The 18,051-nt window shown below is 38.9% G+C and overlaps 1 protein-coding gene across 3 annotated transcripts in view; it reads right to left on the reverse strand.

The window, feature by feature from the left end:
• OPHN1 (oligophrenin 1) overlaps window positions 1–18,051 on the reverse strand; it is a 496,179-nt gene that overhangs the window by 185,872 nt on the left and 292,256 nt on the right. For all 3 annotated transcript variants that reach the window (XM_070502226.1, XM_070502227.1, XM_070502225.1), the window contains 7 exons: window positions 16,085–16,189; window positions 14,115–14,244; window positions 11,439–11,539; window positions 7,355–7,446; window positions 3,685–3,763; window positions 1,301–1,334; window positions 711–773 (listed from right to left, as the gene is read on the reverse strand). In XM_070502226.1, the coding sequence (XP_070358327.1) occupies window positions 711–773; window positions 1,301–1,334; window positions 3,685–3,763; window positions 7,355–7,446; window positions 11,439–11,539; window positions 14,115–14,244; window positions 16,085–16,189 (604 nt within the window). The remainder of the gene's footprint in view (window positions 1–710; window positions 774–1,300; window positions 1,335–3,684; window positions 3,764–7,354; window positions 7,447–11,438; window positions 11,540–14,114; window positions 14,245–16,084; window positions 16,190–18,051) is intronic.

Raw genomic sequence — 18,051 nt, forward strand, 5'->3', positions numbered from 1 at the left:
CTCTATAGTAAATAGGAGAATATGCTTAGGTGGGTAGCAGCAGATGGCTGAGAATGGTATCGCCATCTTGGAAAGGAGCCAGGGTTTAATTGAAAAGTGAAGAAATATCAACCTTTAAGTTGCCCTTGAGCAGTGATATAAAGGAAAAGAGGGCTGGAATATGGCTGATGTGAAGCAAAAGGCCATTTTGTCCACGCAGAAAGATTTAAGTAACATTTCAGAGAAAAAGAGGCTTGACTCATACACTACACCTGCCCACATTCTAAATGTTCTCAGAGAGAAACTAGAGAGTATCGTCAAGTTGGAAAAATGCTGATTCCATATTTGTCTGAGTTTAGCTGTCCTCATCAACTTTTAAACTAATATGTATTATGGCGGAAACTGAACTCTTATTTATTTAGAATGTAACCATCATAACACTACTTGAGAAGTGCCAGGTAGTATTTCAGAATACTTTATAAGCCACTTGAAGCTCTTTCTCTTTAAAAGCAGGAAACCACAAATTATCTAAATATGCTTGGATACCACTGGTTTGGAATTTGCTGAAATTGTACAAATTGTGTCTAGTGCTCAAGGTTTATAAACAGTCTTCATTCCTAAAATGGGTCCTGACCAATAGATGACATCAAAGTTACTTTAGAGAAATTGTCCCAGGATAAATTCAGACTAACCAGATTCGAACACTGCCGAGGCTATGGTTCATATCTTACCTTTGCTCTCAATGACATTGATGCACTTCCTAACAAACTTGAACCCCACTTCATTCAGCTCCACTGTTTCAAGCAAAGGAAAGCAGAGTTAGATCCTGCTGTTACAAGCCTCACCTATCGAACATTCAATGATCACACTAAGAGACTGTAGTGAGAGAATTAGGGGTTTGGTTACTCATCTCCAATCACCCTTAAATGGCAAGATTCTTTTATTCAGGTGAGATTTAGAGATTTTACTCTTATAACAAAATGCTTTTAGTTAGCCCTTTGCACTATGTCTGCTTTAGGCATGAGAAACATCAAATATGAAATGTTAGGTTGGAAATGCACACGATTTCTCTTATGTATCTAGAACAAAAGGATATAATGTGTTTCTCTATATTATTACTACTACCCCCACCATAAGCTAAGATAAGGTGACTTCCTTAGTTAATCGACAGACACATTAAAAAAATAGATCTGAATTTCATTCCAAACAGAGGCATCCATAAACACACTTGCATCAATAGTACATATCATTGATGATAGCATTTACTGTGATTAGGATAGCTGGTAGTGTATAATATCAGTAGATCAGAAATTTGACTCACTTTCTTCCTGTTTTGTTATGGGGCTGTGGTAGATCTACAAAAGAAGAGAAACAGAAAGAGCCGTGGCTATTGTGAATCACGATAGGTAAGTACGGCGAATAATATTAAATCTCTTTCCCCAGATCGGCCATCAAAACAATTAGCGATTCTAAGGATTTAATAAGAAGGAAAAGTGGGCTGAACAGAATCATGTTTGCCCAGGTCCCTAGACAATAGTTGGATTAACAATCCCTGAAGATTATCTTGGATTTCATACAGCTTTCACATTGTAGCTGAAGTTGTAGTCTACCCATCTTAGACATTTACTTATGTAAAGCTTGGAGAATATTTCTGACGAAGCAAGAGAGCATGAGAGAAAGGAAGTGTTTTTTTCATGGATAGCTGGGTAATGGGCATTGATAGTAAAATTTAAATGTTCCCAATACCAACCTTTCACCCCAAAGATTAATTAATGAGTGTTTCTCTGTGGAAAGGGAAGTGTCCATCTGATAGAGATCCATGCAGTGACCAAGATTTCTCTGAGTCATCTTTAAGTATGCACTGTGATAGCTATTTGAGAGACCAAAAAGGAGATCCTTGATGCTTGAAATCTAGTCCTTGCTTTGCCTCTACCTCATTATGAAATTTTAGGCACATCCTTTTTGTTTTTCAGACCTCACAATTCATAAAATGACCAGGGTTGGAATAGATGTTTCTTCAAGCCCTGATCTTCTTTGACACTTTAAGCAAAGGTATGAATACAATGTGTAAGATTAGTGGATTGGGCTGTTTGGTAAAGTAGCAACAACATCAGCAGTGTGAGGCTGCAGAAAATAAGCCCTTTATATGCCATCTGTTAGTCTGCTTTAATAATCTCTCCTTTGAAAATAAATGTTTTTGCATATGTGTGTATGCCCATGGAAATTTCAGGGACAGAGGTTTCAGTGCTGACCAGCCCTTGCTGCCACTTTTATAAATAAGATATTTGTGAAAAGTCTGCCATACTCAATTTGGTAAGGATCCACATTCAGTGGGCCCATGTTCTAACATCATTCTCCACAAAAAGCCATCTGCATCCTTCAATCTTTAAAACCTAAAGGGAGAGCAAGTTCAGGAGAGGGAATCAAGAGTAAAATGCTTTGCTGGGCCTCCAAGCATCCTCCTAGAGAAACATCATAGGCATGAAATAGTTAAGCTCCCGGTTTCTGGGAAGGGAGGAAGGGGAGACAGGTCCTGGCCTACTTTCTGGATGGCAGTCTTCACAACGCCACTTTTCTCCTGCTACCATCTCAGTAGCTATAAATGTAATGAGGAATCTGTGCACTTCCCTCTAGTCTCCAGGGCACTGAGGACACACAGAAAGAAAACCCTGGAACATATTTCCCCTCTTATCAAGTTTCTGCTTTGAATAAAGCAAGGAGATTAGACTGTTTCCAAATGCTGTTGAATCTTATATCTTTGCACCCATCCTTCAGATCAGTTAGAAGCACCTAAAACCAATATAGCACATTATGGTTGACAGACTCTCTTCCATGTGATTTTTCAACGCAAGCCTGTGAGGTAGATAGAACAGAGATTATTAAAGCCATTTTACTGAAGAGAAGAAATCTGAGTCTCAGGAAAATAAAATAACTTTCTTAAGGTCATACAACCACTGAGTGGCAGAACCAAAATCCAAATCTAAGCTTTTGGCCTTCCAACATTAGGAAGCTGATATTATTTCATATACCACTAGAAGAAACATTCTCAGGAGATACTGAAGAGAGAAAACGCTTTTCAATGATTTCTGACTGTTCACATTGGTATTTCTATGATGATCACTAACCCTTTCAAGGTATTGCTTGTCCTCCTGTGTAACAGTGTTCTAAATGGTGTGGTACATCTTGGGATACAGGATGGCAATGCCATCTCCAACAGCTGTACCCTTAAAGAGAAAAAGTTGACTTGGGAATTGTAAGAAGTGGCAGAAAAACCATTTTGAATAAAATCTTAATAAATGCTTGTTCACAGCCATGACAATTATTTTCCATTCTCCTATATGAATACATACTAATTTTATAAACTGAAAAAAGGCTTAATTTTCTTGCTTACGAAGATCTTCTGGGCATAGCTGCATAATCTAACACTGGGGCCCAGAAGCTGAGAGACCTGGATTCTAGGCCAAGCTTTGATGCCTTCTATGAGGGTGATCCTTGAGAAATCTCTCATCCTCCCTAGAAATCAAGTTGCCCTACTTGTTAAACAAGAGACCTCAAATCAACAACTCCTTCTAGCTCTAAAATTTTGAGTCTGAAGGATCCACTACCATTTAATTGTCCTAGACCCACTGGTACTCGTAACACTAGAGGGCATTCATACACTGAACCATGTTGCTAAGATTTCCCCAGTGTCTCTGATAAACTTACAGGTTCTTTCCCATCCATGGCCTCCATCCATAGCCTTCTGTTAGCTTCTGAAAGGGCCTGCAGAGTGATGGTTCCAGGCCTAAGGAAAAATGACAAGTTCAAAGCAGGAAACTCACCTGAGGGAATGAACTCGTTTGATCTAGGGTCCCTCTTAGCCCTAGGAGATGTCACACCGAGCAGGCACAGGCATCCCGAATTCCAATTTTTCAAAATCTTTTTTAGTCAGAAAAACAATGGGACATTTAGAGAACAGTAACTTGGGGAACCCTGGAAGAGGTGGTATCTTGGTGGCCTCATGCCAGGGTTGGGCAAGGAAATAGGAAGTCAGATGCCAAGACACTTTACCACAATACACTCTTAAATTGGCCCTATTGTGCTTGAGTCAAAGTGAGGGTCTTCCTGCCTCTCTCTCTTGGAAGCCAGCCATTTAGTCTGGGCTGTAGTTGTGAGCATAATCAGCATGGGCACATTCATTTATCAGGAAAATGGCTTTGCTACTTTCACCACCTAGGATGTCTAAGGAGCATTTCCAGTTGGAAAGAATTCAACAACATGTACCCTGGCTCAGCCACAGGGAGGAGGCCTTTCAGTTGATGTAAGCAATCTTATAACCAATAATAATAAGTAACAGTTATTGAATGTTCGCTAGGTGCCAGGTTCTAAGTGGTTTATAGGCATTAATTCATTTAATCTACCCAGGAAGCCTATAAAGCAGGTACTATAGTAATCCCTCTTTTACGGAAGGGAAAACTGAGGTACAGAGATGTTACCTAAGTTCACACAGTGACTAAATATAGGATTTGAATTTAGGAATTCGAATTTAGGAATTCTGGTCTAGCAGTAACGTTTTTTCTTAACCATTACACTATAAGGCCTCTTCTGCATGACAAATGGCTTCAAACCCAATTTTATTTTATTTACTTACAGGCTACCTATACCCAGAGTTACCCCAAGTTAGTATAATCTGTATGGTCTTTTTGGATCTTCACAATCAAACTGGAAATTTGGGACTGATTGCATTATTGCAGGCATAAAGTCTCCTTGCATTCTCTGCCTAGCTGCACTATTATCAGAAGCTTATTCCTCTCACTCCTTCTATGTTAAGATGAGACCTCTCTCAGAATCACAAAATGATAAGAGCAATGACAGGAGAGTTCAGAGACCCTAGAAAGTCACTGGGCCTCTTAGGGCCTGTTTCTTTATCCATAAGGGTGTTGGAACAGATGAGCTGGGAAGTTCTTTCCAGTTCTGACATCCTGGGATCCCTGCTCTACCTGCCTTTCCATCTCTTACTTCATTAAAGTGCTCCTTAAAAAGAAAAGCCCTCACATGATCTTTAAGCCAGAATGAATTGAAAATCAGAACTTGGCTTTGGGCACTGGATTCTTTCAAGTTTATCCTTCTCTAAGCAATACCCAACATTTTGGATATATCTTATGGGGCTAGAAAGTCTAGATATCTTTGTAAAGACAGCTACTCAGCTGAATCTCGAAGCCAGAAGGAAGGAAAGCAAGCCAATGGGCAACAGATATAAAAGCAGACACTGCAGAACAGATATGATATTAAACCTGTTCTGGCACTCACCTTCCCTATCTGGGAAATTGAAATCCGGTTTGTGTTCTCTCTCGACCTTACAGAGAAGCTGAAAGAATAAATGACTATCCAGAATGCATTTAGAGATTCTTATGTGCTACAGAAAGTCAAATTCAAAGAACAATACTGTTAAGAACAGATTTACAAAGTAGAAGGAGTACTGACTTCTAGTCCAGGACCTTCTATTACAACCTCAGACAAATGCTTTGCCATCCCTGAGGTCTCAGTCACCTATCTTGAACAAAATATATAGCATATTTGAAGTAGAGTGCAGTGGTTAAGAGTGTGGGCTTGGAGACTAGAATGCCTGGATTTGGATCCTGGCTCTACTGTTTCCTAGCTGTGTAACCTAAGTTGCTTTACTTCTCTCTGTCCTCTTATCTTCCTTTGCGAAATTGGGATAATAATACCCTCTAACTCACGTGACTGTAGTGAGGACTAAACGAAATTATACACTTAAAGGGTTGAGAATGGTGCCTGGCTCATCGGAAGTACTCAGCAATTGTTAGCAGTTGTTGTTGTTGTTACTGTCCTTCAAGCTCTGACAGGCTATGAGCCTGTGGCTTTAAATACTGGTAGGAACACTAATAAAAAATTTATCCTCTATTCCTGAAGTAGAAAAAGGGACTCAGAAAGCCCTTTGTTCTGTGCTGCAGAGAACACAAGTACAGGTGCCTGATGCCTCCTGGGAAGCCTGACTCTGTTCCTTATATCAGATTGATTAGCCAGAAAAGCAGATGTCACATCCCTCAGAAAAGTCTGGCTCAGCACCTGTTCATTATTATATTTGACCCTCCATTTCACAGCATATTTATTCTGCTTATAATAGACAATGGAACAAAACTACAAAGAACAAGGGCCTAGGACACCTACAGACGAGAGTTTGAGCTCAGCCTTGCTGCTATGTGACTTTGGGTAAGTCAGTTAAACATATTCAAGTGTCAGTCTCCCCTCACCTGTAAAATGGGGGAGCCAGAAGAATCAAGAATAAGCGAATGTTTTCTAACGTGCCCAATATGTGGTAACTAAAATCACAGACACATCAAAACTTTAATTCTTGGGTTCTAGTGTCAAAATTCCTCAGCATTCTAAGGTAGGAAAAAATACATTTAAAAATGAACACCAAATTTACTGTCATCTACCAGGAGCCATGTATAGCACTAGGTACAAGATATATAAAGATGAATTGGTTCCAGCCCCTAACTTTAGGGCCAAACTGCAACTGATTCTAGACCAAGAACACATTATTTGCAAGTAACTTGCAAATTTAAGCTGAAAAGGGAATCATAATAGAACTAGAGATAGAAAATTTTAATGTGTTTTAAGCAGCATGCTGCTGCAAAGCCAGAGACACTAAAGGTTCATGAAAGAGAAGCCATAGCCAACAATAATTTTCCCCTTCCTACTGGGCCTGAAGCTGTCAGAAAAATGAGTGACAGCCTCCTGGTTACAGATAACAGTGTTTACCATCACAGTCATCTTTGATTGGGACCATCCATTTTTAATGAAGAAATCTTACAAATTCACAAACAACCAAGTCCAAAGTTTGTAAGCCTTAGCTAAAATCAGAAATTTGATAACCAATTTCTACTCTACATAAATATCTGCAAAGTGGAAAAGTCTGTATCATATTTGCACCAAGTGGGGGAAAAAGGCTCCCCAGTACCACTACCACCCTCCATCTCATCTATCTTCCCTTAAAAATGTGTTCCAATTTACTTGTTCTTATATGTTATGTTAGGAAATTTTTTTTAAAAGAATGAGTTTTCTCATCCTGTCCTTTTTTGCAGCATCACCAAATGCTGACCTTTTGCATATCTGATAGCAAATTAAATCCTAGGAGTGACTTTTCTGCCTAGAGGAGGTGAGGCAAAGCTGACTGAAGCTTGCGTAGAGAGCTCTGGGCCAGATCTAACATGGATCCCTATAAAGGGCAGCCAGAAGAGTCAAGACAACAATGCCATGAATATATTTGCCCATTTTCATCAACAAGAGATGATAGAGGAAAATAAAAGACCTGCCCGGGCTCAGCACCAGGCACATAGGGACACCACCAATTCACACCAGCACAGCTTACCTTTCATTAGTTTCTATATCAAAACAGAACCGCTTGTCAATAGACTCCGTCTTCCTTCTCACGCAGTACTTCAGGGTTAAGTCCAAGGGACCCTGATATAAGAGAAATATTAATAGCCAATTTGAAAAAAAAAATGCACAGAAGCTTCTTCTTCCTCCTGCAGTGTCCTCAGAGTCACTTGGAAGGCATCTGTCAGAGAAGCAGGAGCAATGTGTAGCCTCACTGAGAACCTTGTCCCTTGAAATGGTAGTTGTAGCAAGATGGCAGATGGTGTCTCCCTACTCCAAGAATCAATGGCTGAGGCCAGGAGAAAACGCCTAGGGTAGGCCAGCATTCTTTTCCAAGCATGGCAGATTAAACAGGAAGCTCATTACACATCATCTAAGGAGAGTGTACAAGAAATGGGCTGCCCAAATGGCATTATGTACAGAATAAAATTTGCATGAGCACTCTGGGTAGGGAGGTTGCAATGGGTAAGTGGCTTTCTGCAACCCTTCTTCCATTAAAGTGGCAGATGGAGAAGGGGAGACAAACATTTCTGTTTCCCACCTCCAGACTCAAGGATGACAGGAATCACAAAAGCAATCTCTCCAAAGATACAGCAGAAGTAGGGAGAATAAGCAAATTTGTGTATTAGTCAAGGCTGCATTTGTTATTTTACATGTGCAGCATAGTATGGCCCACCTTAGTCTTTTGGGCACCTAACAAAGCCATTGAATCTGTGTCTTCAGATTAAAATTCCCCAGCCCCACATTGTCCAGTTATCTCAACAGAAACAATGAGGTATAGGAAAGAGAAGTAACATTTATTGATCACCTCCTATGTGCCACATATTTATATTAGGTATTTTTAAACCAACTTTCTTAATAACAACTCTTAGAAATGAAGCTCAGAGAGCTAAAATGGCTTACCCAAAGTCACTCAAGTCAGTACAGTGGAAATAGCAATAAACTAGGAAGCTTAAAACCTGGGGTCTTTTCTCAGTTATGCCAGTCACTAATTATGTGACCCAGGGCAAATCATTTTCCCTCACTGAATCTTAACTTCACAATCTATTAAATGGGAATAATACTACCCACCTTGCTGTCTCAAATTCAGGAACACTGACCAAGTGCCAGGTCTGTGCCTAACCACTATGACATCCAAACTGGCCTATACAGCCGAGATCATTCACTACTTCTCTCATTGGCACACTCAACCCCCTTGCAGGCCTATCCTTTTGCTGTTCCTGCACTATAAAAACTCAATGCTAAATTCATCTTTCAATCTGCCTTCCCTACCTCAACACTGAGGACATCAAGCATTGTTAGTCTTTCAAGATGCGAGTGATTACCACTATCACCTACTCACCACATCTCTTGAAGCTCTCAACTCCCTTAGATTTGGTGGCATCGCAGCTCAGGGGCCTAGGCCCTGCCCACCACTCCAGGTTCACCTCCAGCCAACCCCACCTGTTTTATGTCCCATCAGTGCAAAAGTACTCTTATTTCACACATATGTCATGCTCTTTCATGACTCCATAACTTTGCATATACTGATTCCTCCACCCAAAATAATTTTATCTCTATTCTTTGCCTGGCTAAACTCTTACTTGTACTACAAACTTCAGTTCAGCTTTCATTCCCTCCAAAATCCGTCCCCAATCCCACACATTGCCTACTATGTGTTTTCTGCATTATATTAAAGCTTCCTGTTTTTAAGTCTGATTTCCCCACTTGATTGAGAACTCCTCAAGGACATAGGCAGTGTCTTATTTATCAATACATCTCTAGTACCTAGTTCAATAAATGTTTATGGACTTTATTATCATCTATGCCATTTTTCTAATGATGAAAATGATACAGAGCAACATTAAGTAATTGGCAAATTCTTGGCCAAGATCAAGAAGCTACTAGGCCATAGTGCTAGGATTTAAAACTAGTTCTTGAGACTTAACATGTAGCACTCTTTCCTCTTACCACAGCTGCCTGACAGGGAAGGGATGAGAATCTTATAAAATGGAATTTGGAAAGGTGATCTGTAAAGTGAGCAGTACAACACAAATGGAAGTTACCAGGCTGAACTAGTAGGGAACAGTGGTAAGTGCCATTGTCAGAAAGAGGGCTAATTCCTCCATCTTCAAATTGGGCTAATGATGCTTCACAGTGCTGCTGAGAGAGTAAATGAGGCACATGACAGAAAGTGTCTAGCTCAATGCCTGTACCACAAGAGACATCCAATAAATAGTGGGTATTTTTGGTGTTATTATTATTATAGTCTCATTTATTTGTATTCTTTGTCTTTCTAAAACACAAACTAGTAATACGAACTGAGTCAGAGACCTGACAAGAAACCATTTCCAACTCCAATTTAGGGAAATTCAAGTAACTACTTCCACATCCCCTTTCTTCTAAATGAAGAATCAAGTTCCTCTTTCCATTCCATAAGGAATCCCATATAAAACTGCTTAGGCTGACACTATTGCAGTTTTGCAAGCAGCCACTCAAAGAAAATGGAAGAGGGAAAGAAAAACTAAAATGAGGGCTTGCTCTCATTTGCTAGGAGAATATGAAAGTGGTATCTGCTGCCTCTGTCCTGAGCTTTGCATCAGGTACCTCTGAGCAAGAGAGATAGGGCCTAAATTAGCTTACTGTCTAAGTAAGGAACTTTAAAGTCCAGTATTTGGAAAGTAATATGTGTAGAAAAACAAAAGGAAGAGACTAAATGACAGTGTTGCTTATAAGCACTTGCCAGTCAGATACATTAACTAAGTTCTGACAGAACTGGAACAAATTCTATGCTACAGCACAAAATGAACTTATTTGAACCACACTGAAATGTGCTTTGGCAATTGACAGACTGGAAACTAAGGAGACTTTTGGAGTCCTGAGTGAGTGACTGGCCCACACAGAAGCATGGGCGAGGGTTCTGGAAACCCCGTTTGATATGCTTCCTTAGAGGTGCCTCCCATCTCTAACCCACACTCAAAGCAGAGTGGCAAAACTTGTGGTTAAAGGCAGAAAAAAGCAGTTTGTCAACAGCCTGCCAGCAAATCTCAGTCTTCTTTAATTTCTCATGAATAAGCCACACAAGAGAGAGCTTCCATAGAAAGCACCAGCAATGGAGAGAAATTGGCCCAATTTTTCTCCAAATTCCTGCCTGTCTAAATTGGATCTCCACGCACCACAACTTTCAAAGCTAACTAGTGAACCTTTTTTCACTTTGTAAACAATTTGTAAAGAATGTAAATCCTTAAAAATCATCCCTTAAGATCCTGTCTCAGAGACAGTTTAAGGGACACATTGAACTATTTTTAGAATATGAATAGTCTCTCTGTTTTTATCTTAAGAAACTGTTTGGAGATAGAGAGAGAGTGTGTGTGTGTGTGTGTGTGTGTGTATTCACAAAGCCTCTAAAAAGATAGGCAAAAGTAAGATGACAGAATAAAGTTTTTGGCTGCATGGTCATATATCATATATCATGTTACATCATGTCATATCATATAACATCATATCATATATAAGATCAGGTTCTTCCAGGTGAGTAAACTATCTTCTCAGTGTGTTAAACTCATCTTGCCATTTTGGGAAGTGGGGGAAGGTTTGGAGGGCAGAAGAAGAGGCATTAACTGCTTAAAGATATTTGAGCATTACATAGAATGTGAGGTATAGGTGATTCCAAATTTAGGCAACAGACATACTCCTTTAAAAAAGGAATTTTGGAAAATGATTTATGGTTTAAACACTTGTAATTTGAAGGAATTCTGTAGTAGAGCCTTCTTAAAAGCAAGTAATACTCTCTTCTTCCAATTCATCCATATTTTTGCAAATTTTCTTTGTACAATGTGGCAGGCACTTGTAATTAATCAACAAATGGTCTGAAAGAGTACAGGCACCTTCAGAAGGCCTGACACAATTAACAGAGATTTTTCACTCAACTGAGTAGTATCTGGCCCAATGCAAACTTAGGCTAAGGAGAATATATGAAGTCATAGATTCCCACGACAATGATGGACTTGATTCTTTGATACTAAGTCAACATATACTCTTTCCTGATATACAGCTACAGATGCATTTCAAAAAATCTGGCTCACAAAAGAACTAACCTGCTTAGCGCCTGGTTTCTGCTCCATAGGTGTCATGGTGAGGGTTTTGGTCTCTTTCTCATACTGGCAGTAGTATTTCACCCAGGATATTCCCAAAGCCCCTACAAAGATAGGCAAAAGTGAGCCGATGGAATAAACTTTTTGGCTGCATGGTCAGTCCACCCCTAAGATGGAAACTATGTACAGCTTGCTCTTCATGGTCATGCTCCAGAACCAGCCCTACCCTTCCCCTGAACTCCAGCCCTGTAGTACCATCTGCCCACTGCACATATGGAGATCCTAACCCTCATCAACTGCTTTCCATATTTGTTCTGGCTTACTCCAAACCATTCTCCTTGCCATATTGCCTATGAATGCTACCACTACACATCCTATGGTAACATAGGATGAGCTGGAAACATCTATAATCTTCTGCTCCTCCTTTCTTGTAACCTGCCTCATTTAATTGATGGTTGGGTTCAGCCCATTCTATCCCCGACATGTCTCTCCTTCAGCTGTCTCCTCCTCTCTATTCCTTTTAGAACTTAATTAAATTAGTTCAGAAGTCTATTGCTAACTTATATTTTTAATGTTTTATGAGATATTTCTAAATAAACAAAAATTCATTATTTCTCCAATTAATTATTTCAGTGGCATTCTCTCTGGTTTCCCCCATCTCTGATCACTCCTTTCTAGTCCATTCTCCACTCTTTTGTTAGAGGAATGTTTTTAAAATATATATCTCTATTAATGTGGTTTCTCTTATTATAAACCACTCATAGATTTCTCACTATCTCCAAACTTCTTAGGTTGGCCCACAAACCCCTTCATAATGTGATCATATTTACCTTTCCAACTTTGTCTTTTTCCACCCTCACCTCTATGCTCCTGTCTCATTAAATTACTTTCAGTTACCAAATAAATAGGTGGCCATATAATTTACAATCCAAATTCAAGACATATTTAAGAGTGAATGAAGCACTATTAATAATTACATCAGGACAATGGGTATAAGCCAGGACTGTTCTTGGCAAACCAAGAAGACCCTACAAATAAACTACGTCCTCACACACCTCTATGCCTTTACTCATTCTGTGTTATACACCTGAAATCTTCTTCCTCTTTTCCTTTACTTGTCAAACCGCCACTCATAATTTAAGTTCCAGTTCAAACATCACTTCCTCAGTGAAGCCCTTATATATAGGCCCCAAATGCAGTACTCAACACATTTCATTATAATTCTTGACATACTTGTCTGTCTTCCTCATCAGACTCTTAACTTCTTGAAGGCAAAAACCAAGGCTGATTCATGTTTTTGTATCCCAAATGCATTGCATAGTGTCTGGCAAAAAGGATGTTCAGTAAGCATACATTCAACTGAGTAGCAATGTCATATTCATTTGACAAATTAGAAAACCAGGGCATAGAAGGATCACATAGCTAGTTAATATTAGATCCAAGATTACAAATCCATTATTCTGCACCTCTTTATAATATAGCAGTGACTCTCAACCAGGGGCAATTTTGCCTCCTAGGGGATATTTTGCAATGTCTGGAGACAGTTTAGGCTGTCACACCTGGGGAGTGCTATTAGAATAAAGTAGGGAGAAGCCACTGATGCTGCTAAACACCCTATAATGCACAGGACAGCCCCCCAAAACAAAGAATTACGCAGCATGAAATGTCGATAGTGCTGACACTGAGAAATCCTGCAATGCAGAGTTGAAGAGATGAATCTGACAAGTGGAAGAACCATCAAAATGTAATTGCTCTAAGGGAGGAAAAGCATGATAATATAGTGCTAAAATGCCATGCTTTGTGGATTACAGTGGTTTTTGCTCTTGGTAACCTCTGGGTAGCCTCTTTGCCTACTCCCCAGGTAGAATAATTCTGGGCAGGGACTGAAATCACAGGATTTTGGGGCATTGGGTCATAGTTCATAAGGAAAATAGAATAGCACATACGTGTTTGCATAATGTTATTTAGGAAGTAGGAAAGCATAAATCCTCTGAAATATTCACTGAATGGATAAGTTAACCCAGTTTCCTTGGTTAGCAATGGACAACTGTGTTGCCCACTGAAATCATGATGGTCTTTTAGTGCTTTAAGAGCAACCATGCAATGCTAAGGCAGTGGAAGGTATAGGGTATAGTGGTAAGAGCATAGGTTTTGGCATTTCACAGACCTGAGTTTACTCTTAGGTGTACTACTTGACAGTTGGGTGATTTTCAACCACTGATCTCTCTAAGCCTCAGTAGCCTCATGTGTAAAATGGGTATGATAAGGTAGTTTCAATGATTAAATGAGATAGTGAATTTAAAGCACTTAGCACCATGCCTGGTACATAGTAGGTGTAATAAATATTATAATAAATATTATTTTTCTTCATCCTTTCCTCTATGCCCCTTTTTGCCCCAGTCAAAGAGTCATCGGAAGGATTAAATGGTTAACAATCCCCATTCTGAATATCAGAGAAAACCTTAGGTCTTATCATCCAGAGTCTTTGTAGGACAAATCCTTAACATCTCCCTCCAATTTCTCCTTGCTCTTTATTTTTACTATTCCAAGGCTGCTCTCCAAAGAGGTGTAGATGTCAGGGGTCGGTGAACATTATGGGTGCCTGGAGTTTGGTGAGGCCAAGTGGCAGTAGGTGCCAGCCAATTGAAACCCAGTGGATATCTCTGTATTCCCACACACATTTCTCTTGCGTATAGAGATAGCCTTCAATGGTAGGCTGTCCTGGAAGTTTGCACGTCTGGGGAGCTTCTTTCATTCTTTTCTTAAGTTCTTCCATCTCTTCCCGGGTACTAGAGAAATGATTTCTTGTCTGTGAAGACATTATCACCATAATCATTATCACCATCATCATCATCATGAATAAGCATTTATTGGTCAGAGACCCAGTGCAGAGTTTTCTCGGCTTTCATCATGCACTATAACATAGCAATAAAAAAATGTTGAATGGCATAGTGACTAGGAAACAATTCTATGGAGTTTAACAGTACTGAAGGATAAAGGAAAAAAGAAACATAAATAGCAATGTACCCATAAAACTACATCTGGGAGACTTTTTTTCCCAGTGGGAATCACATAAGGGTCCAATAAATAAGAGCTCTTGGAATTCTGAGCAACAGACTGACACTTTCTTTACAAAAAGGGAGACTGTAAAGAAGCTTCCAAAGATAACATTATCACAGCAACTTCTAACTTCTGCGTCGAGTAAAGGTGCTGCCTACTTGACTCTGAAACAAATTCTGGCCATTAGGATAAAATATATGAGAGGGTGCTCCCCTAGAAGATAGGTCAACAGAAAACTTATTTTTCAAACTCATGAATAACAAAAGCTAATGGTAAGAAGTAATATATTTAAAACTACACAACTAAAACACAATGGCAAACACAGTTTGAAATGTGGTATGAAAATCACTAGAGATAGGTACTTAATGTTCAGTCTCAAGATTGTCACATGATGTCAGTGAAAAAGGTGATCTGGGCTGCCCAATCCAATTGGGCCCACTCTATTGATTATCCTATAAATGAGTTCGCCATATATATATATATATGCAAAGGCTTGTTGTTAAATTCATATTTGTCAAGTTATATGTGGAGAGTCAAGTGATTAACCTGGTTATAGAAATATTTTGTAAATCAGCAGAAGATAGAGGGTCTCACATTCTGGTGAAAGAGTACCCAGAAAGAAGGAGAGTGCCCAGAAAGAAAAACAATAATAGCAACTATAAGTCAGGATCCTCCCAAACAACCAAGTGGTTTATTTCCACTGCAATTTACCAACCTTTTTCACCTAGAAATACATCTATAAATTTCATGCAATGAAAGAACTAGTCCAAAGTCACTACCTCAGTAGTGGTTTCTCTGACTATACCAGGCAGTCAATTGTACCACTCTCCATGTTTCTTTAAAATTTTTGGTCTTAACTCTATTGTAGCACTTATCATAAGGAATTAGGATTTATGTCTGTCTCCTCCAAGGGACTGTATATTCCTTGAAGATATAAAAAACTAACAGGCCTTATAATGGCATGTTCAGTGCCTTTTAAAATCCCTGGCACAGAGTATATATGTTCATTATATCCATAAGCACTCATTAAATGTGGGTTAAATAAATGAATGAGAAAAACAATATATGTGACAAGGATGGGAAAGCTGTACCTATGCCCATCTATAAGAAATAGCATGGGAAAGAAGGTGGAGAAAACATTTAAGAATAATTTATTTAACTCTAGTAATAAGTAGTAAGAAAAGGAATGGGGGGAAAAATGGCATTCATGATAATAAAACCCACAATTAGAGTGTCTTGAGCGACCAGGAGGGAAGTAGCATAAGACCTGTGCTTAAACAAGCCCATAGCTTGGTTCTGATCTTGGAGAGATGGAGCAAATTAGCAGCACTTAATAAATATTAGCTAGATAGAGGTGTCACTGGGTGGAAGAGGGGGTTTGAACAACATTCAGCCTCAATGACAGGGAAGAGCTGAAACCGGAAGAGCAAGAATAGTCAAGTACACTAAAATATTTGTGATACATATCAGTGCATCCTGACAAATTGGCTGGGATGCAATAATCTAGAATTCTAAGATCAAGGTCATTAGGGCTGAAATCCAATTAGAATGCAGAGACAGGTAAAAAAAAAACCCACATGCAAACTCACATTCTGCAAACTGAGCTGGAGCTGCTGTTTGTATGGGAGGAAATCCTGTGTGAGCTCTACAGTCAAGCTGTTGGAAATGAAGAGGCTATGAAGAAAGGCCAAGACCTATGGAAAATGTGTAAAAATTTTTTTATCACCAGTATAGTGTTAAAAGCAGTCATGCAAACACAAACAGGTCTACACATAACTATTCTCTCATTAGGTTAAACATTTACATTGAACTCAGTTTCAGAAAGTAAGAATTACTAACAAATTTATTCATTTGGATCTTTTTCGGATAGCGTATAAGAAGATTTATAATTTGGACAACATGGGAATAGACTGTAACTTTTCTCTCTATATCCTCAGGACTGGCACAGAGTAGGTACGATAAACATTTGTTGAATAACTAGATAAGTAAATGGATAAATGAATGAAGTAAGATTCTGTACCTTAATGAAGACTATCATAATGCTAAAAGATCCAAGGAGTGTGAACCCATTTTCAGAGTAGAAATGTTTCAGAGGGGTTGCAGAAGAAGACATACAAATGATCAATAAAATATACTTTTTAATGTTCAAAATGTTCAACCCCATAAAAAGTCAGATACACACAAATAAAAAGAAAAGATATATGATTTTCATCTATCAAATACAAGCATTTTAAAAATGATGCTCAACGTTGGCAATAGTAAAGTGTAATAGGAAGTAGTCAAAATTGCTCCATTCTTTTTAGAAAGTAAATAGGCGAACACATATAAATTGCACACACATACCATATACTTTTACACACATGTATATATATACAGAAACTATATATATATGAATATATAAACAATAAAAACTATGTACATACACACGTGTATGTACTAAACACACTGTGTATATGTGTGTACATATATATACACATATATATGCACTGTATATATATATATACAGTCATATACACAATCTTCCTGTTTCTCTCCCAAGCTTTCCCATCTCAGGATATGACACCACCACCCACTCAGTCAATCAAGCCAGAAAGTAAAGAATCATCCCTGATTTCTCTTTCACTCACATCTCAATCCAATCCATCAGTAATTCCTGTCAGTTTTGCTTCCAAAATAGATCTCTAATCTAGCCATTCTTTTCTGTTTCCACTACTACCATCCTAACCCAAACCAACTTCTTCTCTTGCCTAGAGCATTGCAGTAGACTCCTAACTGGCTTCCTCCCTTCTACTGTTGGCTTCTTCCAAGCCATTCTCCACACAACAGAATCAGCTCATTTCATATCCTATTTAACACCCATCAGTGGTTTTCCCCTGCACTTAGACTAAAATCCAAACCCTGTATCATGCCTACAGGACCCATACCTTCCTATCAGACATTATTTCCTGCCACTCTCCTTTTCTCTCAGCGCTATCTAAAGGCACTAATCTTTTCATGCCTTGAGCACATCATTCTTTCCTAACTTAAGGACAGTGTGCATATGTTTTTCTGTGCATAGAATGTTCTTTCCCCATTATTCACATAGCCTCATCTTCTCTTTCTTTAGTCTTTATCTTAAATGACACTTCCAGAAGTCCTCCTTGGCCACTTGATCTAAAGTAGCTGCCTATTCTTGTTCTTTGTTTTAGCCCTTATCACAGCTTACAGTTTTTTTTTAAGTGTATCCTTCTTTCCCGTCTGTCTACCCGACAAGAGTGTAGTCTTCATAAAGACAGTCTGTCTTGTTCATTATAGGATACCCAGTGTTTAGCACAGCACCTGGCACATAACAGAAGCTTAATAAGTGTTTATTGGATAAATGAATAAATACTTGTTTGTACATATACAGATATATACAAATGTGAGCACAGATATACATGCTCATGTGCAATATATATACATGTGTATACACACCCACATCTATAACTATACATGCACACATGGATAGAAACAGAAATATAATAGATACACAGAGAATTTGGAAGGAAAAATGCCACAATATTAACAGTGATTATCT

The sequence above is a fragment of the Equus asinus genome, chromosome X, assembly GCF_041296235.1.
Source record: "Equus asinus isolate D_3611 breed Donkey chromosome X, EquAss-T2T_v2, whole genome shotgun sequence".
NCBI lineage: Eukaryota > Metazoa > Chordata > Mammalia > Perissodactyla > Equidae > Equus > Equus asinus.